Source organism: Carlito syrichta, unplaced genomic scaffold, assembly GCF_000164805.1.
Source record: "Carlito syrichta isolate Samal-C Ts95f unplaced genomic scaffold, Tarsius_syrichta-2.0.1 Scaffold305149, whole genome shotgun sequence".
NCBI lineage: Eukaryota > Metazoa > Chordata > Mammalia > Primates > Tarsiidae > Carlito > Carlito syrichta.
Window position 1 is genome coordinate 1110166 of NW_007249245.1, and position 23286 is coordinate 1133451.

The 23286-nt window shown below is 39.4% G+C and overlaps 1 protein-coding gene across 1 annotated transcript in view; it reads right to left on the reverse strand.

Annotated features, from left to right (window-relative positions):
* Positions 1-16366: 16366 nt before the first annotated feature.
* SATB2 (SATB homeobox 2) overlaps positions 16367-23286 on the reverse strand; it is a 183737-nt gene continuing 176817 nt past the window's right edge. The window contains exon 11 of the mRNA XM_008061216.2: positions 16367-19516. Within this exon, the coding sequence (XP_008059407.1) occupies positions 19055-19516 (462 nt within the window). The 3' untranslated portion in view covers positions 16367-19054. The remainder of the gene's footprint in view (positions 19517-23286) is intronic.

A 23286-nucleotide genomic window follows, 5' to 3' on the forward strand; every position in this document is an offset into this window, starting at 1 on the left:
AACCATCTATGAGTGGTTCTCAGAAATCCTGCCTTACCTGTAGAGGGCTGATCAGGAATGTAAAAAGATTGTTCAGCCACTGCTTTCCTGGGAACAAAAATGATAGAGTGGGAACAAAGACAAACAAGGTAATTAATCTGATGTAGCATTAAATGAAAGTTCCTGGCTATTCCAAGCCTGCTGTCCTTTCAAGGATGAAAGAGCACGCATGTCCAGGGAGAAGCTCCCAGGAAGATTCAGACACTGCAGATCCTCTCTCCTGTGGCCTGCTGCTCTGAGCCTGCAGACCTAATGGTTGCAGCAAAAATAACTTTTTCTTGCTTCTCTCCTGTGAATGACACATTGGTGGATTATTTTTTCAAGAGAACCACAGGGAAATGAATAGTGTTGGGAATTCCATTCATAGTCACCCCAAGTCTTCCCTGTCACATCTCTGTGGTGCCTGGTCAAAACTGAAAATAAAAAATCCCTTGATTTCCCATCAGCATCTCATCCATTGATCTAAACAGCCCTTTATGAGGGATCAATTTACATCAGGAGATCAGTATTCTAGCATTGCTGTTCATTAGAATTCTTTAGCAGCTAAAATCAATTTCCCATTCTATGCATTTTACTGCCCTGAAATAATCTGTCCAGGATAGCTTTCTAACAATTTTTTATTTAATTTAATACCTAATATCTAATTTTTGCACTAACAAAGAGGATCAATGTCCAGCCAGAGCTCCATTGGCAAATGTTTAACAGCTGGCTCTCCACAAAAAGGGAGGAAGCTGACTTGTTGCATTTGCCAATTTCTGTGGTATAAATACCACCGCCAGTGCCAATTTTAAGCTGCTAACATGACATCACCAAATGTAGAGTTGGAAAATTTATTTACTTATAAACTTATATAATTTAATTTTTTATAATGGCCGAATTTAGCAATTAGCTGACAATATTCCTAAAAAGTTAACAATCAGCTAATTTGAGTGAGGTCCAGAACACTCTAGAAAGGCAGCATGGTGGAAGGAGCATCTCAGTAAGGAGGGCCCTGGGTTTTAGCTAAGAACCCTAGGTGATCTGCTTGAGTTTGCCGGTTTTGGAGGCTAGAGTAGGTAATTTCTCAAGATCCATTCTCTTCAAGTTGTAGGACTCTGTGATTTCACAGTCTTCCAATACTACCTCAAATAACTATTCTTTTGCACTTTGTACTTATAGATTTCTTTCTGCTAAAACACAAATGAAATGAACTAACAATAATTTTCAATAACAGAAATAGCCAACATTTATTGAGCATGTACCATGAGCCAGGAATGTCTTAACTTATTAAAGTCCTCATAACTCAATGAGATTGAGGCTATGATTACAACAGTTTTAAGATGAGTAAATGAATGTATGGAAAAGTTTAATAAATTGCTGAAGGCCTCACACCCTGGCCTCTGTGCACTTAATCACTGCATGCACTATAAATAAATAAATTATAACATGGAGGGGTCAATTTTAGGACTATTTATAGTTATGATTTCTAAAGGAAAACCTGATAAAATAAGACGTGTATATCAGAGAGCAGATATTTCCTTGTTTCCAAGGTAAATTTTTTTAATGACTCAAATTTAAAGAGGTTGTGACCACCATTTATGACTCTTTCCTTTTATCTAATATCTAAAGTAGTTTCTGACAAAGAAAATAATTATTTATTAATTTTAAAAAGTACTCCTTACTATACAATGAGAAGAGTGGCAGGATTCAGTAAAACAAACTTCCATAAACAAATTAGATATTCCCTTACCCCCCAATAAAATCTTATAAGAAACCACCAATTACTGCAAGAATTATCTTCATTTCAACCATCTGGTCCTTCTGAATAGGAAGAGTGTTTGCACATGAGCCTGAGACATAAGACAGAGAACTGTTGTTATCTTGATATATTGCAACATGTGAAAATAATTGCTTTGAGTTGGTTAATACTCATATCACACACAATACAACTTTAGGGCAAAATTCTTGTCTGTGTTCCAGATAAATAATTTGACTCCAATGTTCAACTCTCCTTATATGTATAAAACTGACTAGACATTCTAAGACTGACTTAATTTTGCATAAAATTTTCCAAACTAACTCAGTGACGAAAAGCCATGCATGAGAAGAATAGAGAGTTAGTGTGTCAATTTCCATCATGCCCATGAACATATGATCTGAATTTTTTTGTGTATGTGCCCTGGGTGCTGCTTATTCTCTATTTGTTCCTCAAGTCCATTTCTCACCCTCGGCTGCCTTGCTTTGCACATAGAGAGCGGATCTCCAGTTTTCACCCACCCTTCCCTCCACCACCACCACCACTACCTCCCACCCCCCCTCAAGCCACCACTCCCTCCCCCGGCTTTCTGTCTTTTGGCTCCAAGTTGGTTGTAGCCAATGGGAAGAACTGATGGGAGATTGGAACACAGAGAAGAGACAGCACACGGCCCTGCTAATGTTATGAAGACACCGGTCCTGCCGTGCAGTCCCTCTTAGCCTCCCACTCCCTGCCCTTTCAGACCCAGGGTTACAACATGTGCCCAACCTCTCTCTTGGCTCCCTTAAACCTGACAACATCTCTTGCAAAGAGGCCCTTTGTTAAACTCACTCGGGTTAAATGTTACATGTGTGCCGTCTCTTCCCTGCCAAGATATTCATTCACTCAGACATCATGCTTCGAGGAAACTAAAGACATATATCCAAAATGTTGTAAATGTTATGTATTATTTCTATATATGTGTGTCTGTGCAAGTATCTATATGTATTTTCTCCTCTCAATATTCCTGTAAACAGAGAGTAAGTCCTGAGTTCTTTCATTCAGGTAAAATAGACTTAAAGCGACTTTTCGGGCAACACACCTGTTGCATAAAAGGAGGTATCTAGGAAATGCGGATTGTAGTTTATGCTGAAGAAAAGACAAATTTAAAGATGCATCTTAGTCTATGACCATGGTTTGGGTTATTAAATATAGAAAGCTGACAGAGTCCAGGAGAAAATAAGACTTATTCTATTCCAAGCTGTAGAACTCTGCACAGTTTTCCATGATCACAGCAAAGAACTCCATTTTGTTGTGCTTTCCATCTTACATCTACAGAATTCCTTTCCAGTCAGACACCAGAAATGAATGAATAATAAGTTTCAGTGACAATAATAGCTAACATTTATTGAGCCAAATATTGCATGGGGCCTACATGTACTAAAAATTGTTTGTTGTTTATCTGAAATTCAAATTTCACTACTTTTAAAAATTGGTTTTGTTTTGTTTTTGCTAGAGCAGGCAACCCTACACATGTGTGAATGGCTACCATATTGGGCAATGTAGATATGGAACATATCCATTAGTGCAGAAAATTCTATTGGAGAGCTCTGTTTGATATTATCATGAGCTCAGCGTACATTATGTTCTTCCTGTTAATAAAAGCCAACAATAATGCTACGCATCATCATCTCACTACCTAAGCAACACATTTTGGTAAAAACAGATGTTTGTGTAGTAAAATTCTGTAAGATTACATTTATTTGGGGGATACAATAAATAGAGACTGAGGCTTTTGACCGCCAGTTTTTCAGGTGAACATTTTAGGGAACATGATGGTGATTCTCCCAATAATTAACTCTTTGAGATAGTCATTCTTTTAATACCCCACAACGGCATTGTTTTTAAAATTTTATTATAAAATACAATCTCCATACACAAATATGCTTAATGCTTAGCTGTCAGTTTCAAAAATAACCATAAGGCTTGGCATTCCTTTGTGATGTGTGGTAGAAGCTGGTTACCCTCATGAGATCATTCAGATTTTGTCCTTTGGAATTTTCTGGATCTGGCCAGAAATATTTTTTCCTAATGTTTTAAACTACCCTTCAATCAGCACCTGATAAATGTGTAGCTAGAATCCTCATTAAACTGTTTAGAAACTAAAGGAATAGATTGTATTAAAGAAAGGTATTAAGAAAATTGACCTCTGTTTCTCTAATAAAAGTGAGAGACACACGACCCTTCAGCCCAATCAATGTCATTAATTGGTTATTGGAGCACATGAATGATTCTCTCTACCTGTTCTCCTCCAAGTTTAGGAGGAGCTAATCTGGTCAATTAACCTTTGGCATCATAGATTGGAAGCAATTTGGAAGAAGGCTGTTTTTCATGTCCCTGAGCTCTTCTTTTGTCCCAGGCACTTTAAGAGGAAACTCTATTCAAGACATTCCAACAAATCCAGAAGGAAAAATCCTGATTCTCCTAATGCTTGAGAAGTGAGATTCACAAGCAGGCAATGGGCCTTTATTTCGGGAGGGAGACAGCTGGAGCAAGCTCTCTCTGAGGGGCTAAGAGCATCTTGCTCTTTATTCGGCTTCTCCAATGAGGCCTTTACTTGGGCATCAGTTTACCCATTGGTAAATGGAGTTGAATAATATATACTTACCACTCCATAGTAAATGAATATTGAAGATCTTTGGCTAAAGAGGGCTATGAATATGTAAAAGCACTGTGAATACAAATCAAGAATTCATGACTTAGTAAAAGCTCAATATGTTGATAAATCTTGAATTTTTGCAAATGCTGAGATGTTTCACTTTTATTCAGAATATATAATAGTTAGGGATTGAGGTTTAGCCAGAGAGGCTTTATGCAAAGGACACATATGTAACTATGTACAGTAAAAAGCTGTACATCTGGCATGTTGGGGGAAATTGGAGGCACCAGTCAGTCAAAAGTTCTGACTAACAATTTTTCCTTGCTTTTGGTAGTTCTCTTGTTTCTTGTCTTGGCCTTTCTATTAAAGTCTCAATGTGGAAGATGGGGGAAGTTGGTGATTTTACTCCAGCAAAGCTCCATTGTTTGCCAAAGTCCACCGAAGTAGAGGTGAAGCTCAGCCCCACACCCCACGTAAGGCTCAAAACAGCCAAGGAGTGCTCCATGCCATGAGATCCTACCCAGGTGCGGTGGCTCACGCCTGAAATCTCTACACTAGAGGAGGCAGAGGCAGGAGGATCGCTTGAGCCTAGGAGTTTAAGACCAGCCTGGGTAACACAACAAGACACTATCTCTACAAAAATAAAAACTAAAAAGTAGCCAGACATCGTGGTACATGCCTGTAGTCCCAGCTACTCAGGAGGCCGAGATGGGGGGATCTCTTGAGTTCAAGAGTTCGAGATTGAGGTGAGCTATGATCACACCACTGTACTCTAGCCTGGGTGACAGAGCAAGACCTTGTCTCTAAAAAATAAATAAAATAAGTAAATAAAAGAGATCCTTGGGTGTGGCATTGTGACATCAGGAAAGCAAATGTTGACATAGGATCCGTACATGCAAATGTATTTATGAGTGAGGGTGGGCAGAGCCACTCCTGACCCATTCTGCACCTTGATACTAATTAGAAAAACAACTACTACCTCCTCTGGACAGATCTGACCCCACAGCAGAGCATGTGATTTGGTGAGCCTCCTCTGTCCTCACTTACTTGGACATCTGTGCTGGGAACAACCTAACAATTATATGAGGTGGCCTTGAATATGAACTTAGGGGAGTCCTTTGATCTCTCCAGAAGAACGGATTTGTCTGTGTGAAAACATTTTATTAGGTTTAATTTTTAGTGAATTGCTACTTAAAAAAGAAAAAAATCCCTGCACTCTCCAGACTTAGCTTTCTGGGTAATTTGAGGTTGTCACCTTTTTTTTTTTTTTTTGAGTCGGAGTCTCACTCTGTCGCCCAGACCGGAGTGCAGTGGCCGCTCCCAGCCACCGCAGCCTTGACCTCCTGGGCTCTGGCGATCCTTCCACCTCAGCCTTCCGAGTACCCGAAATTACAGGCGTGTGCTACCACGCCCGGCTGATTTTTTGATTTATTTTAGAAATGAGGTCTCGCCTGCCCAGGCGGGTCTCGAACCCGCGGGCTCAGGCAATCCACTCACCTCAGCCTCCCAAAGGCGCGGGATTATAGGCTGAGCCACCAAGCCCAGCTGAGGTTGTCACCTTTATCTCATGTAGAAGTACAGGGTTAATTCAGTAGCTGTGAGTAGACATCAGAGTTGACTCTGAGCTTCCTAGTAGCCAGGGAATGAAAGGGCAACTCAAGAAGTGTAATTCTTCTCACTATCAGAGAAAGAAAACAGCATACCTATTCTGCTGGGAAGATCATTTTTAAAAAAATTTTCAGCTCTAAAGGAAATTTCTTGTGGAGTTTCACTTGAGAGCCACTGAGACGTTACCGACAATAGCTGCCTCAATCGCTTAACTGCAATGGCAGGTTCACATGGCAGAAGCTTCCTACATACAGTGAAAACAGCAAAGCCCAACTGAGATAACTGAGATATTCTGAGAAGGCTGAGCTCCTTTTGGTTTAATTGTGGATCTTCTGGTGCAAGACTTAATCAAAGGATAGAACTTCTGGGAAAGTGCATCCCAGCCTAGCCTTCAGACTAGCAGTTTCTAGATATCTGTGGTCAGCTTTTGGGAGGTGAAAGAGTTTTTACTGCTCCTCAAAATAAGGTGGGGAAAAAAAGAACAAGATATACATATTGCATAGCAAACTGGTCAACTTTCCTAATGTGGATAGGACTATGCTTTATTCTAAGATTATGTCCTTCCTCCCAACTTTAGGAGGGGCTCAAGGTCCTTTCTTTGATGCGATGATGGTGGAAAAGATGGTAGTTTTATATTTTGTATTTTCTGTTGAACGTCTTTGACATTCAATGAACTTGGCAACTTTTTCTTGGCTCCAAGTCTGAGGGTGGCTATTACTGAACCAAGAAGTCCCAGTGTCTAGCAAAGACTGCCATGGACTATCTTCCCAAAATAACACTTACCACGGTACCAAACAGTTGAGAGTCACACTTGCTGATGGGGACTGAGCATGAGGACCCTTGTCCTACAACGGTGCTCAATATTACAAAGCCTCCTGGTATTTCCAATGCAGTAGGTCTCCTCAGTGCCACCACACCTGGGCCTCAAGACTACCTGTAGGAAGCAACTTTGGACACGTACAAGTCCACAGATATAATTGGTTAAAACCCTATTATTCCACCATCTGAGTAGAGTGGTTTTCCAAGCTGTTACCTATAAATTATTGAATGTAGAAAGTTTCTCTTATGTTTTTGTGATCCTTCTGATGTGAAACACCTCAACTGGATACATGCCCACAGGAATTAGTTACAAAATGTATTCTCCCAGATAATCTAATGAGTTGTTCTTCCATCTGGAAATAGTTAGTAGTGTCCAACTGAATATAGAAGAATGATTGATGGAGGCGCTTTACCCGGGATCAAGTTCACACTGAGTCACTCTTACAGAAGTAAGAGATCGGGACTAAGTATCATTTGAGGCCACTCTTCGTTTCTGCTAATAAAAGCAGACATCACACCTTGGAGGACACATATCTCCTCATCCACAGTGGATCCATCTTATTCCACCGGACTTTAGGAAGTTTTGGTTTACCTATTACCTACCCACTGGCATACTTTTCTCAAAGGCAAAACCATGATTTCAACAAAGAGTTCCACATTTTACAAAAGTGAATTATTTGATATTGCAGGGAAACGATCATGTATAGGCAGGCACTGTGCTTTCACCATAATTCACACACACACACACACACACACACACACACACACACACACACACACTGCAAGGTAGGTATTATTCCTCCCCCCTTCCCCCCGCCTCCTTTTTTTTTTTTTTACAGATGTGGAAAATAAGATCCAAGCTTAATAACAGCCCCAAATCACACAAAGCTAGGAAGTAGTCAGTTTATTTCTAAATGGATACCAGATCATTTTGATTTCAAACTAAGCACTTATGTTGTCTTAATAAGACATAGTATCTTTTCTCCAAGAGTTCACTGTCTAGTGAATTTGACATGCCTTTGGGCCCTGAGCACCTCTGACTACTTTTTTTCTGTACTTAGAGAATGTCCCACCTACGAGTCTAAGACAGAAGACAGAAATTCATTTTCCCAGCCTTCCTTACATATTACTTAGTTTTCTTCAACCATTTGCTCATGCAGGAGACTGATTTGGAAGGGAACAGAATTTTTAAAACCACATGGGTTCCATTCCATTAAGGGCACTAGCAGAACTTTCCAAGCTTCACAGGCAGCAGGGGCAGAGGTTTTACAGGTGGAATTCGGTGCCCAGGAACAGGGGACCAATTTCTGATGCCTGTGGCCCATGCAGCAATGCGGACTTGGCATTGCTTCTAGCCTCTAAACCTGGCTCTCCCAGAACTTCTCTGGGCATTCTAATAACTTGTAGTAAATTCCTTTTTTTGTTTAACGAGTTAGATTTAATTCTGTTGTTGTCAACTAAAGATCCTGACTTTCTTTCCCTCATGATGACTTCAATAAAATAGACATTTGATAAATTTGTTGGTTGACAAATGATAAAATAGAATAAGTTCATAGAAGATAAGCATTCTAACTCCTTCCACATTCTGTTCACCCTCTATCTTTTGAATATACCCCAATTTGTCAATATCCTCTCAAAACATTGTCATCCAGAACTGAAAACAATGCTGCAATGTGGCATAAATGATGATCACCTCCTTTGATTTAAGCTGTATATCTCTACTGTATATGCAATCTGGAATGGCAGAAGTTCTCTTAGTAGCTACATCACATGACTAATAGAAGAAACCTGAGAACTTAGGGGATATAGTAGTTAAAATTCAACTGGGGCCTACATCTGTGAGGTGGTTCCTAGAAGAGCCAATGCAGTTTTAGATGGCAGCAATAATAGTTAAGGAAAAGGGAAGCTGACCAAAAGTGGAACGGGCTGAGTTCCAAACTCCTAAATTCTAGTCATGGAGAAACAAGGATGGCATGGCCTCCAGCCAAGGATGCCGAAGAGGAATTTCTGCTTTGAATAAGAGAATGTGAAAGATGACAAACTCTATGGCTGAGTGACTCTGTCTTTCAAGACAGCACAGAATCACAGACTGAATTACCCGAGTGCAGGGCCCCCACCTTCAGCTGTGCAGACCCTTGAGGTAAAGGGCACTAGCGAAATATCTGGATGAAGTTCATCTTTATAATGCAGTTTAAATCCCAAATCTTAGCTAAAGTTGGGGGAATTTCAAAATCCAACTAGAGGGATTTAATTCTATGAAATGTACCCATTCCTCAAATATTTATTGGTTAAAAGGGAGGAATGGAGGGCTTGGGGCCCTCTTGGTGTTTTCACAGGGGTGAGGAAGTAGACAATAAATAAAAACATGAAAAATAAGTAACTTAGTATGTCAGAAGCCATAAAAAAAAAAAGAGGACAGGATTAAAGGGACCCAGGGGCAAGAGTGGGATCAGTGTGCTATTTTATTTTTTTACTTTTGCTTTTTTAATATTCATTCCAATAGCTTTAGGGAGCACAAAAAGCTTTTGGTTACATGTATACATTGTATAGTGGTGAAGAATTCTGGGCTTAAGTGTCTCCACCATCCCACCTGTGCACATTGTACCCGACAGGCGATGTTTCATTCCCACTTTTCACCCTCCCATTCTGAGTCTCCAGTGTCCATTCTCTATGCCTTTGCAGATCCTTAGTTTAGCTCCCATTTATAAGTGAGAGCGTGCAATGTTTAGTTTTCTGTTCCTTTGTTAGTTCACTTAGGATGATGTTCTCCAATTCCATCCAAGTTGCTGAAAAAGACATTGTTTCTTTTTTTCTTTTCTTTTTGAGTTGGAATCTCACTCTGTTGCCCAGGTTGGAGTGCAGTGGCACACTCGCAACCATCACAGCCTTGACCTGCTGGGCTCCAGCAATCCTTCCACTTCAGCCTTCCAAGTGGCTGGAACTACAGGCGCGCGCTACCACACCCGGCTAATTTTTGATTTAGTGTAGAGACAAGGTGTCGCCAAGTGACTGGGCTGGTCTTGAACCCGTGGGCTCAGGCAATCCACTTGCCTCAGCCTTCCAAAGCGCTGGGATTATAGACTGAGCCACTGAGCCTGGCCTGTTTCATTCTTTTCAATGGCTGACAGTGTGCAATTTTAAATTAGGTGATCAGAGTTGATCTCTTGGGGAAGGTGAGCAGACTGGAGGAAACTGAAGGAACCAGTCATGTGGTCTTCTGAAGAAAAAGCTTTCCTGGCAGAGATAAGAGCTAGAAGAATAAAGGCCTGAGGTGAAAGGGAGCCCAGAGTATTCCAGGGACAGTGAGGAGGCCAGTGTGGCTGGAGTCCAGTAAGCAGAGGAGAGAGAACTAGAAAAGAGGGCTGGAGGAGGGTCAGATCATGTGGGGCCTCACAGGTCACTATGGAGACTTTGGTTTAGTCCTGAAAAGGTGATAGGAGGCCTGTGCAGGGCTGTTGCTGCACTCCAGGGGAGCGATGACAATGCCTCTGTCCAAACTAGTGGCAATGTTGGAGGTGAAAAGTTGTGGAAAACTCAAGGTAAAGCCTACAGGACTTTACTGACAGATTGTATGCAGTGTGCTAAAGAAAAAGAATAAAGGGTAAATCCAAGGCTTTAGGCCTGAGCAACTGGAAAGTTGGAGTTGCCAGCAAGTGGGAGGAAAAGATTTGGGGAAGAAGAAGAGGAAGCCCTTGTGTTGTGTGAAGTTTGCCATCCAGTGGGGGGCTGAGCAGGCAGTGGAAACCACTGGCTTGCAGATCCAGGAAAGGTTTAGGCTACAAACAGAAAGTGTGGTCCATGTATGGGTGCATTTAGCTCATGCCACTGGATGAGGACAGAGTGCAGATTTGGAAAAAGGAGGATCCAGGGGGAACCCTGGATCACCCTGAGGATAAAGGCTTGGGGAGAAGAAAATCGGCAAAACGCACTGGAAACGAACAGGAATGAGGTACAAGGAAAATAAACAAGTGCGGGGTCATTTAGTATTGAAATATGTAATTCTGAGGACTTCAGAAGGCTACGAAAGCACCTCATTCATTTTGCTTCTAATTAAGAAAGAAAATCATATTATAACCCTCAAGAGGAAGAAGGAAAGAGAGGAAGAAAAGGGGGTGGGGAGAAGAGGACTATAATAACAGATAAAAGAAGAAAGAGAGGGAGAAAAATAAAAGGAAGCAAGTATAGGATCATAGCCTGTTAGGCACACATATCTGAAACCATGTAAAAAAAATTTAAGCATCAGACTTAATCCTACTCCAAAACTCATCTGAACTATTTTTAAATCATCTGTAACATTTGATTTTATCCTGCTTTTTTTTCCCTGAAAAAGAAGGGGGGAATTATTCTAGATACTTCTACAGTTACTGTATTCAATATGGCAACAACTCTGAGATATATAAATCATTAGCCCTAATTTATGGACGAAGGTACTAGAGATTGAAAAGTAACTTATTCAAGATCCAAAATTAGTAAGAAATAGATACTAGAATAGCTCCCTGACTCTTCACACAAGCAACGTGAGACAAATTAAAGTTTTAAACAATTTTTTTCTTACCTTTCCTTTAAGGATAGGTTCCTAAGACCACTCAGTCCAAAGTTGCCAGTGAGTCTCATTGGACTCTCTTAGTCTGTGCTATTTTGTGTTTAAATGGGATATGCTTGTCAATGGATAGTGAATAAATTATAATTATCTCTTTAATTAATCATTGCTCTACACTATTTATTACATTGCTAATGGAGTATTTTTGTAATTATTTTTCCATGTGTGAAGGTAACACTTTAAACCTTTTAAAATGTCACCCAAGAAGCATCTTCTAGATTCTTTGGGGACAGTTATACTAGCAGAGCATGGTGTTTTTTTTAAAAAAGTTTTTCTTCCTCTAGAACAAAACTCAATCAGCAATGTCATACTTGGACAAGATTATGAAAATGTGTGTTCAGAGAATTCAAATGATCACATCACATAAAACATGTGGACCAATAAATTGACACTCAGTTTATATGGTCTTTCTAGGACATTCTAGAATACAAAAAGACAGGTGGTATGACAGGGGGAGAAATTGAGCTTTGGAGTCAAAAGGACTTGGTTTTAGACCTTGACTTTTGGAGTCAAAAGGACTTGGTTTTAGACCTTGACTCTATTATTTCCTAGCAAGATTGGATTTGCAGGGTTCCAAGTCACCTGTCCCTCATTGCGCCTTTCAGTCTTTGTGTGTTTGAGTCAATAGGCCAGTCCTGGATACTCTCACCCAGAGGACACATTGCTACACCTACTGCCACAGGGCCCTGTGTGGCCTCCACCTGCCCTGCAAAGACTTCAGGCCTTACCATTGCCCTGTGAGAGTCCCACCCCACCCCTCCCTGCCGAGCTGTTGTGATCTTTCTTAATCACCTCTGATACAATCTCCTAGAATTTGTCCTTCTCTACTCACTTTGGAAAGATGAGTGGAAGTTGGAAGGCTTTTTTTTTTTAGTAGTAGTCTCACTCTGTGCCCAGGCTGGAGTGCAGTGGCACCCTCATAGCCACCGCAGCCTCAACCTCCCAGGCTCAGGCAATCCTTCCGCTTCAGCTTTTCAAGTGGCTGGAACCACAGGCATGTAACACCACACCCGGCTAATTTTTATTTTATTATGATTATTGTAGAGACGCGGTCTCGCCATGTTGCCCAGGTTGGTCTCAAACCCCTGGACTCAGGCAATCCTCCTGCCTCCGCCTCCCAAAGTGCTGGGATTACAGGCATGAGCCACTGCACCCGGCATGAAGCTGAAAGTTTAAAAAAAAAGTGTCCACTTCATAGCTGCTCACTTTTTAATGACAAACATTTCAGGCACAAAGTAACATATTTAACTTCTCTCTCAGGATTCCTTGAACTGGCATCCTTTGGGGTTATAGAAAACAAAAATCTTGAATACTAATCAATTTAAATGTATTCAGAACTGTTTTGACTCTGCCTTAAAAATCAAAGCCACTATTGGTGTGCAATAAATATGTTTGCTGAATATATTATTTGGGTTGATTGCAGCATTGCTATTGTCATAGCACAAACCTTAATTAAATATGTCTGTAACAGCTGCATAAAAGCTTAAATGTTGCTTTATTATATCAGAATTTCTGAAAGTTAATAAATAACATCAGAATTAGATCACAATTTGGCAATTTATGATGACAAACATGTAACATTTGCATAGGCTTTAAAGTGCTCAAAGCATCTTCATTTCACTGGATTCTCCATAACCGAGGAGAGTATCCATTATGCCCAATTTTTAGACGAGGAACATTAGGCTCAAAGACGTAATTGACTTAACATTACACAACCAGGAAATGGTGGGGCCACCATCAGAACTCAAATATTCTGCCTCCAAATTCTTAAAAGTTTAGGGCTTTTCTTTATTAATATCATCTGCCAAGTTAAGTCACCAAAGTCTATAACATAAACCCAGGAGATTGAAATAGCCACATAAGGGCTGTCTCCACACACTGCTGTATTTGTTCAACGAGTGATACAGCCAAGTGGTATGAGTTTGGAGGAGAAAATAACAGCTATCTGTGAGTTATAATGATCTTAAAAGGTGGATCGTTTAAGAAATGGGTTTTTTTTCCTGCTTTATTTTACAAGTATATGAAGATCGTGAGAATTTGGAAAGAATTTGGATGACCACCTTTAATTTTTACCAAAATTTGTTGTCCTGGTTTCATCATTTTATTAGTTTACCAATTTTTATTATTTGGAAAAATCTAGAAATCATGGAAGAGTCAATGAACCATAAAGCAAGTGTCTTGAATTCTTGAATAATTGACTAGATGTGTGAAAAAGACCCATTGATGGGTGTGATGGCTCATGCCTATAATCTCAGCACTTTGAAGGCCATATTGTGTTCACTGAGTTAAATGTCTATTCCCCACAAGTTCTAGAGACCTGCGGCTGAATCCCAGTCACAGGGTTACCTGGCACCTAAATATGCTTTTTGATTGAATGTTGCATATTAAATATGTGAAACAACAATGAATTCAGAGACGTAGCATCAAAAATATGCTTTTTGATTGAATGTTGCATATTAAATATGTGAAACAGCAATGAATTCAGAGACGTAGCATCAAAGAAGTAGAAGGCATACAGTGGGACAGTGAGCAGATGATGGCGCCTCTGGAGGAGCAGGAGAAAGGAACCAAGCATGGCCTCTCTCAGGTTCATGATTCCTTAACGCCCTCACAACCTCTCCTTGCTCAAGTAGAATCATCCTCAGCAAGGAAGAAGGAAGACTCTGTTAAACTCAAGACCCCAAAATGGGTTTATGGCTCTTTTTCTTTTTTTTTTTTTGAGTTGGGGTCTTACTCTGTCACCCAGTCTGGAATACAGTGGTATGGTCATGATTCACCACAGCCTTTAACTTCTGGGTTCAAGCAATCCTCCTGCCCCAGCCCTCTGAGTAGCTGGAACTATAGGCACACACCACCACTCCCAGCTAATTTTTCATTTATTTATTTTTAGAGACAAGGTCTCCCTATGTTGCCTGGGCTGGTCTCAAATACCTAGGCTCAAGCGTTCTATATTTAAAATACAGAGGAGTATGTAAAATGGTTATATACAAATACTATGCCATCTTATTTAAGGAACTTGAGTGTTGGTGGATTTTAGTATCCATGAGGGGTCCTGAAACCAATCTCCCAGATACCAAGGGAAGTCTGTACGTCATTCTTTATTCCTTTTTCCACCCTGGTTCCTGGAAGGTGAGGGTGATAGCAGGAGCACTAGCAATCATCTGGGACCATGAAGAAGAGGGAACACAGGAATGAACACATGGAAAATGGAGCTGTGAGCTGGAAGGCGTGTGAGTCTAACAAACTCACAAAGCCAGCTTATCTCAGTGATTTCTTCCATGTAAGAAACGGATAAACTCTTAACTTGTTTGGGTCATTACCACCTTGGGCTTGTTTTTCTATTATATGCATCTAACCCTAATCATAAATGATGCACCTTCCAAGACCATTCTAGCTGACCAACGATTACTTCCTCCTAATTCATAGCACATGTTTGTAGCACCCACTAAACAAATAAGTCTGTCTGAAGACAACCTTTGTATGGCGATTTCATTTTTCCTGGGTTTGTATTGTGCCTCTCCAACAAGGGAAGAGAGCATGAAGTCACACATTTTACCCTGACACTGCAATTTCTAGCAAGTTGTCTGGTATAGAGTACATGTTAAATACATGCTTACTGTCTATGGCATGACTGTCTTTTAGAAAGAATGTGTGCCATTTAAAATCTTTATTTAAAACTCTTCAGAAAGAAAAACAGTGTAAAGGAAAATATGTCCATTGGGGGGAACAAAACAAGGACAAAACTCAACCCATGAAGTGATGGCTCTGAGATGCCATATATTAACATGACTTTGTTTTGTCAAGAAATTTCTTTGTTTTCTTGAAAACAGAAGGCACCAACATAGCCCACCACCTTCTATTCATAAGCCTATCCATCTGTGGGTTTGTTATTGCTGATGAGATTTAACCTCTAAGAACACACAGCCTCATGAATGCGGAAGTGACTTGTGCTGAAAGTCAAGTTACCTCACAAATGCTTTCTTCCTTGTCTTTATCCTATGTGCAGAGTTCACATACATTTACATCAGTAACATGTTTCACTTGTGGTGAGCCTCTGGTTGTGCTTTTAAAACCTCCAGCTCTCTGTGCTTTGGAGTTGTCTGCCTTTCTGCAAACATCCAGTTTCCACCACCTCTCCTTAAAACATACCGATAAGGTTCATGGGCTATTAACTACCATGGAAAAAAGGGCAAGGGAAACCGAGGAAGAAAGAAGTTACATCTGTTATGTGAACCAAATGCAGAAAAATAAAAAAAAAAAAGAAAAAAGTAGGAAAAACATTTATAATATCAAAAGAAAACAAAGTCACTTTCATTTACTTTCTCTTTGCCAGTTCTGAAGCAAAGCACTTGCTCTTTCCTTATTAACTTTAGGTTTTTGAGCAACTTTTTCCATTGTAAGCACTTTCTAAAAAATCGTTTTCACACATTTCTCAAGTACATCAATCCTTCCGGCATTCCTCTATGCACACATTATGGTATCCTAGCTCTAAATATAAAAGACTTTTATTATGTCCATTAACCATGGGCATATGTGCTCCAAAAGTCTCCTGACATGCAGTCGTTTGTGGTTTTTTAATTATAAACAGAAAATATTCATTAAAAAAATAAAGAAGCAGTCCATAAATATATCTTTATACATTTGAGTTTTGTTTGTATACGGCAAAACAATTGGATAAATGACTCTCCTGGTTGCCAGCACCAGGATCAGAGCATGCATGTATTTATATATGCAAGAAGACACACACATTCACATATGCAATTAGATACACACACTGTACACGTCCCAGACATCTGTAATTGCGGGCACCACTGTCTTGTTTCTAAAATAAGGGTATGGATTTTCCTTAGACTCACCGGGTCTCACTCTGCATGAAAAATTAACTAAAATAGAAAGCAATGCCCAGTAAAATACTTGACAAACGAAGTCATATTTATTGAATGCGTTTATTTTAACAACCAAAAAATTCTAACAGCCTAACAATGCACATAAGTTAAAAATTAATTATCACTTAGTGATAACAAAGATAGTTGATTTACATGGAAAAAAGAACATTTACAATATGTTAATCCTTATTCACATTGTTGATACCGCAATAAAACACAATTTGTTTTTTTCATTTCACAAAAAAAAAAAAAAAAAAAAAAAGGTGGGAAATTGTGCTTTGTCAAGAGGCACTACAAGAGAAAGTTTCTTCTTCCAAATAGATATTATATGACAGATATTGAATAAATAGACATATATGCATTGTAATTCGCAAAGATCTGGCAAGACCACAGGCTAAAATGCCCACAGATTCACTTAGAACCACTGCAAACTTGGCAGTGAAATTAAAAAATAAAAGGCAAGACTTAGCATTGAAAAATACCTAATAAATTTTTGGTTGAAGTGTAAAAGATACCAAATGCGGATGCCATCGATAGATGAACCACCTTGTAAGAGCTTGGCAAAAAATCAGTTTCCATTACATGTACGGAGTGACCTTCAGCAACAGTGTAAGAAGACAATTTGGAAAGAGTAACTCGGAGATCAGGAAGCAGCAACCACGGACTTTCTGATTAGAGCTGCAGCACACTACAGAAACAGGAGGATGGGCCCAGAGTGGATCTGCAAACAACCCTCCTTTTGCAAAGGTATATGACGCTCATGTCAAGATAATTTTTTAAACATCATTATTTGAAAAAGTACAGGAAAATGTCCCTTTAAAAACTCCAGAGGTTACTGAGCAGCTAGAATTAGCTTGTATTGCAACATGTCTTCTCCCTGTATATTGTAAGTTCTGAGTTAATATCTACACATAGAGGTTTTTTTTTTAACTCCTACCTTTTATACCTTTCAAATATATAAATAGTATTAACAGTTATATTACAATGTTTGTGTAGTAAACAGAAAATAACTTTCAAAGTGATATTGCATGAGGTCTTTGACAAGGTTGCGTGAGAGCACAACTCAAAAAACAAAATAAAAAAATCCAACCATGTGGGACTGTTTAATGGCCATTTTAAAGCATGGAGTAGGTTCACGAGGCCAGTCCTGAAGGTGAGGTCTCCTCTTGCAATGACTGTAAGTAGAAGTGGCAAGTAATGCTACTGGTGTTTGACAGGAAGCAGAAGGAGATCTGGAGAACTATAGTAGATTGCAGCTTTAATGCTCATCCCACTCAACAACCAGTCAGCATTAGTTCTGCTTTACGGAGAGTAACTGCTATGTAAGTAACTGAGACAATGTTTCCTTTTAGGAGGAGTAGATAACTCTACTGAAATCGTTTTACGTACTCTATTGCACGGAACTAGACAACGATTCAAAGACAGGTTCTCGTCTGGGCTGACATCCCAGCAAAAGGGACGGGAGAATTCAGGGACCACAAATGTTTGGCTAGGTGGATGGAATGTGCACGAAGAAGAGGAAGCCCAAAGAGAAATAAGAAATGTCTTTTGGGAGAGGGAGGGATGGAGATTTATTTGAGAGTGAGCCCCTTTAACTGGGCAGCAACTTCTTCTCTAACTTAATATTACACTGAACTATTTTCTATTTTTTAAAAAAAGCAACAACTTTTAAATGAGCAGGCTTATAATTTTAAGATTTGAAGCCACAAGCAGGTAAATAAATTTCATAACAAAATGTGGCTCATACTATGAATTCCATATGTCCAATATCAAAATGTCATTTTTTTGTCAAGACTTGCACTAATGGACAAGTTTCCTCTGCACTGAATTTCGGTTTTACTTATTTGGAATTTCACAGAAATGCATCTGTTCACTACAGTAATGACAAATTGAATAACGGAAGGTACTGAGGCATTTTAAGTGTGCATTGTGTCTTTAAGAATAATTTGACTTGTATCATTTTAATGTGCCCTGAATTTTTTCACTTTACTTTCTTCTTTCTCTCTCTCTCTCTCTCTCTTTTTTTTTTTTGGCAGTGTTGATTTATTTTGTTAAATACATACCTCAAAATTACCCATTAAGCTGCCAGATAGGAAGCCATAGAATTAAAAAAAAATCAGGGACAAACACAAAAAAATAAATAGGAATTCAAAAATAGTCACCCCACCCTGAGAGCAGGCCGCAGTTTATCAAAAAGCCAAAGCGACTCACTGTGAAGTGGTTTTTTTAATACATAAACAAGTCTTTTCTTTAAGAACGCATTTCACAGTCTATTCTTTCAGATTGTAAAGTTCTCTGTCCCATGCAATTTTAATATATATATGTAAATATAGAGATATATACATATACATATACACACACACGGTAGCTTCCTTCATTCATTTCATAGGTCTCTTCATCCCGGAACTTGCTTGACGTAGCTTCCATAAGTGCAAGGATCATGAAGGCAGAGTCTCCTGTGATTACAATGATGAGGATTCAGTCATGAAGACCGCACAAAGTGTAACACTTGAGTGTCTTTGCCAAGGCGATGTCTGATTCGGAAATACTGAACTTATTCAGTCTGTAGGTGTATCCTGTGCAACTAAGAAATGTCAAAAAGGGTAAGAAAAACAAAACAGACAGACACGAAAAGACAAAAATAAAGCCAAAAAAAAATTTTTCTTTTTAAGAAACTAAAGCAGAAAATCCTTGGACCGATGTATTGCTTTGCCTGGTAGGAGTTCACATTATCTCTGGTCAATTTCGGTGGGCGCTGCCTTGCTTTTGTCAGCGTTCTCTTCCTCCGCCTCCACTTTGTACATCTCCTCGGAGCCTTCCTCGCTGTCGTTCTCCTCAGATTCGGTCAGCAGCTCCTCGTCCTTATACTCAGCCACGTCCACGGCAGAGCCCAGGTGCTCCTTCAGCTTCCCATGATGCTTCACGTGGTACCGCTGGTTCTGGAAGAACTTGATGATGGTGTGTTTGGGGAGATCCAGCTGGGCAGAGAGCGTGTGGATGGCTTCCTGGTCAGGGTACAGGCCTACATCATGAATAAAGCTTTGGAGGATCCCCAGGGCTTCTAAGGAGATCTTTGTGCGAGACCGGGGTTTTTTGGCACAACTGTCTTCAGTTGGAGGAGGTGGGGGAGGTGCTTCTTCTCTGGGAGGGGAACTCTCCTTGGCTGGCTGAGACTGCTGTCTGTGAAGGACCTGATGTAAAAGAGAAAAAGAAAAATAACCTTTGACTTATGACTTTACCTTTCAAAAGCCATCAGCCCTCTGCAGTATGTGCTATCTATCTAGCACTGGAGTTGTACTTCGGTCGTTTGTAAAGTTAGGTCTTTGGAAAGTTTAAAAGCATTTCTGGAGATTTAGAATCTTGTCCGCAAAACAAGACGTTCATAATAGCAATATTTGCTAACAGTGATATTCCAAAGGATAAAGAAGTTATGTCATGTGTTGCCCATGGTCAGAGACTTAAGATACGCCACCTTTCTGAAGGTTAGTGACACAAAACTGGACACAGAGGGAAAGTGTAGACTCTAACAATCAGACATCATGGCTTTAAGTGCAAACCCTTCCACTTAGCTGAATATCAGTGGGCAAGTCACTTACTGTCTTTAAGCCTCAATTTCATCATCTGTAAAAGAAGGATAAGAAACTGACCTCAGAGGGGTGTACATGTAGGGATTAAATGACATAATTGCCGTAAAGAAGAGCACTTGACTTAAATCAGGGATCGGCAAACTTTTTCAGTAAAGGGCCAGAGATTAAATATTTGAGGCTTCACAGGGCCATACAGTCTCTGTAGCAAATACACAGCTCTATTCAACACAAAAAATGAGCAGGACTATGTTCTAATACAATTGGATTTAGCTCGTGGGTCATAGTTGCCCCAACTCTGGCTTAGAGCAAACATCCAACAAATAATAGGAATTATTATTATCAGCCACATAGTTCTCTGAAAGAATTATAGAGGAATAATTGGTACTTGTGCCAGAAAAATCAATCCTTTGTAAAATTAGAAACCACTTTATTTTCTTTCATTCTGATTTTGATCCTTTAGATTTTAAATGTGCTAAAAACATATTCAAACTTCCAAATTAAAGACATAACTGTTTCTTAAATTTTGAATTTTAAATGACTATCTTATATTCATATAGATGGGCCTTCTCAATCTCATTATAAGTTAATCAATCTTGTGATGTGATATGCTTCCTAATTTCTGGGTTTGTTCCCTAATGTTAAGGTTTACCAGTTGTTGTAATTTAAATAATTTCTCATTTATCTCTACCTATTTCTCACTCATTAAAAATATTAAAAAGTCAAACCCTTGTTAGGCAAGCTTACCCTTGATCTTCATAATTACTTCTTCAACATAATCTCTGTGTGAAATAATTTTGCCACTATCTAATATTAAGTTATTAACAACCCAAGTCTGATAAAAGAAAGATACAGAGGAGGTGGTTCGAGGAACTCTGCCCCTGCTCTCAGCACAGACCTACATGAGACTGACTTCATGGAGGGAGACGGGGAGCCTAAGACCTTGGAGGGGACGCTCACCCACTGCTCACACCTTACAACTTCTTCAGCTACAATAGAATAGAATTAAAAGGCTACTGTGTTCTTCCCTATTAAAATGTGTCATGCCAATGCCAAATGCAAAGATCATATTTCACACAGAGATCCATGCCTCACTTTCTGGATGCTCCCCAAACTTTTAGGAACAGTGAGTTCAATTTTTAAAAAACACATGTCTCTCCTTTTACCATTCTCTCATATTTTATGTGATGTTTCTCATACTGGAGAAACAACTGAACATTTTCCAGAGTTCAGGAGACGTAAGTCCTAAGTCCAATCAATGGAGAAGAAAAGATGTCTAGTTACATTAAAGAACCATCCCCACTTCCTTTCCTACCACCATCACACACTCATGTACTACCCCTGTGATCCATGCCTTTCAGCTAAGAAACATCAACATCAAAGCAAGGATTTAAAAAAACAAAACAACAAAAACAAAAAAACCTCTGCTATTCATCCTAGTCCTGGGGGCGATATGGTGAAAATAGATTTCTCCACCAATATGAAAATATCAGTCTTTTATAGAGAATTTAATAAATATCAGGCACATGGTATTGTTACCTAAATAAGGCAATAATAAGCAGAAGAGGTTTAAGGCTTTCAAATAATAATGAGTAATCAAGTAATAATAAAAAAGAATAATCAGAAGTAAATAAAAATATCTGTCATAATAAGCCAACCGCTAGCAGCAGAAAGAAATCCAAAACACAAGATTATAAAACAGTGGCACTCAAGTCCGTATGATGACTACCAATTAAAATGAATGTTCTTAGCATTTCGTTACCACTTTCAACTAAAAGTCAGCTCATGTGGTCTGTTGTGGGAAGCTAGATCAGCAAAAAAGTGAGAGCTCGGCTCCTCCACATCCTAATTACACCAGGCAGGCAGGGAAAAAAGGGCTGCGTAGGGTTGGGGCCACTCAGGTCGGCTGTCACGGCAGGATGACATTTGCTCTGAGGCTAGGATTGGGACAGCAGGAGCTTTATAATGAGTCAACCTCTGTGTCAACAGGTGAGGACATCAGTGTTTGGCAAGCAAGAGACTGAAATTATGAACAGAGTACATACTTGAAGAACAGACACTCAAGCAGGAGTGCTCCCCATTAGAGCAATTGTGCTAATTGGAAAACAAAAGAGAATTAAAATGCCCCATTTTCTAAATTATGCTTGCCTTCTGTAGTAAAAGTCAGCATAATGGTTCCATTTAATTGAATAATTAGATTGGTTCTTTAGGGATTTTCCATTGTGCATTGGTTAGGTTTAAAGAGATTTTCCAAAACTATACTTTGAAGTTACTATAATCTTTCTGCATGATCGCATTTGTTCTTCTCTTTAGGTCCAACCAATTGGCCTGCTTCCCTCCCTCTTGTTTTCTAGAACAGAGCAGCAATAATGCACATGGACAGAGAAGGCAAACATGGAGTTGAGAAAGAACAGCAGCTACCATTCAGCAAATGCCAACTCTGCCAGGCAGGTCTAAGACCGTCACATGAATTGACTTATTGGATCCTGAGAGTTCTTCACAGAAGTGCTGTGTGGATCAAGAACAATCTAGACACGTGTAGTATCTCAGAAGAATTCTTTAAATTGGAAATCATAAACACAGGGAGCTGGCAGTCTGAGAAAGTAGGTTTCCAGGGAACTATGACAAAGCCACTGCCCATCACAGACCAGGAATATGCTTCTCAAGAGAAGTAATAGCAAGAGAAATTATATACAAAGTGAAATAGTTTCTGGCAAGCCAACATACTATAGTGAGTTGGGTAGCATGACAACATCTACATGAAGAAGGTTAAGTGATATCACCCAGCATCTTCTAACAGATAAGGAAAGAACAGGCAAAATACAGAATGTCCTAATGAGCATTGCTAAATTGAAATTGTCTTACAAATTAACAAAATGGTTGAACTTTTTCCATTACACTGACACTTCTCTCCGGCTATAACTCCCTTTAACCTGAATACACATAATATCTAAAATTAAAAGATTCCCAAAGTTATCTACCCCAACTAACTTCATATACCCCAAAATGTTCTAATTACTCCAGGCAGACAGTTATTGTCTCTAGACAATTCGTAGCAAAATAATCACATAATTTCTTGTGTAGTCATTTGCTAATTCTTCTTAATATCATATAGTGTTTTCATGCAGCGATTTAAGTATTCTGAGCAAAGTCAGAGCAAGGTCTGATTCTTAAAAGATGGCCTTCCCTAGACAGGAAAACCGATCCAAATTATCTTCTAAAATCCTCTCATCTAAAGGGCAGAATGAAGTCATCTTTTCTTCATCTTCTCACATCTTGACTGAATAATGTCAACTCTTTTTTAGCCTCTTCTTCACAGAACAAGTTTCTGAACTCCCACCTAACTGAATTTTAGTTTTTCTGTTTGAATTTCTCAG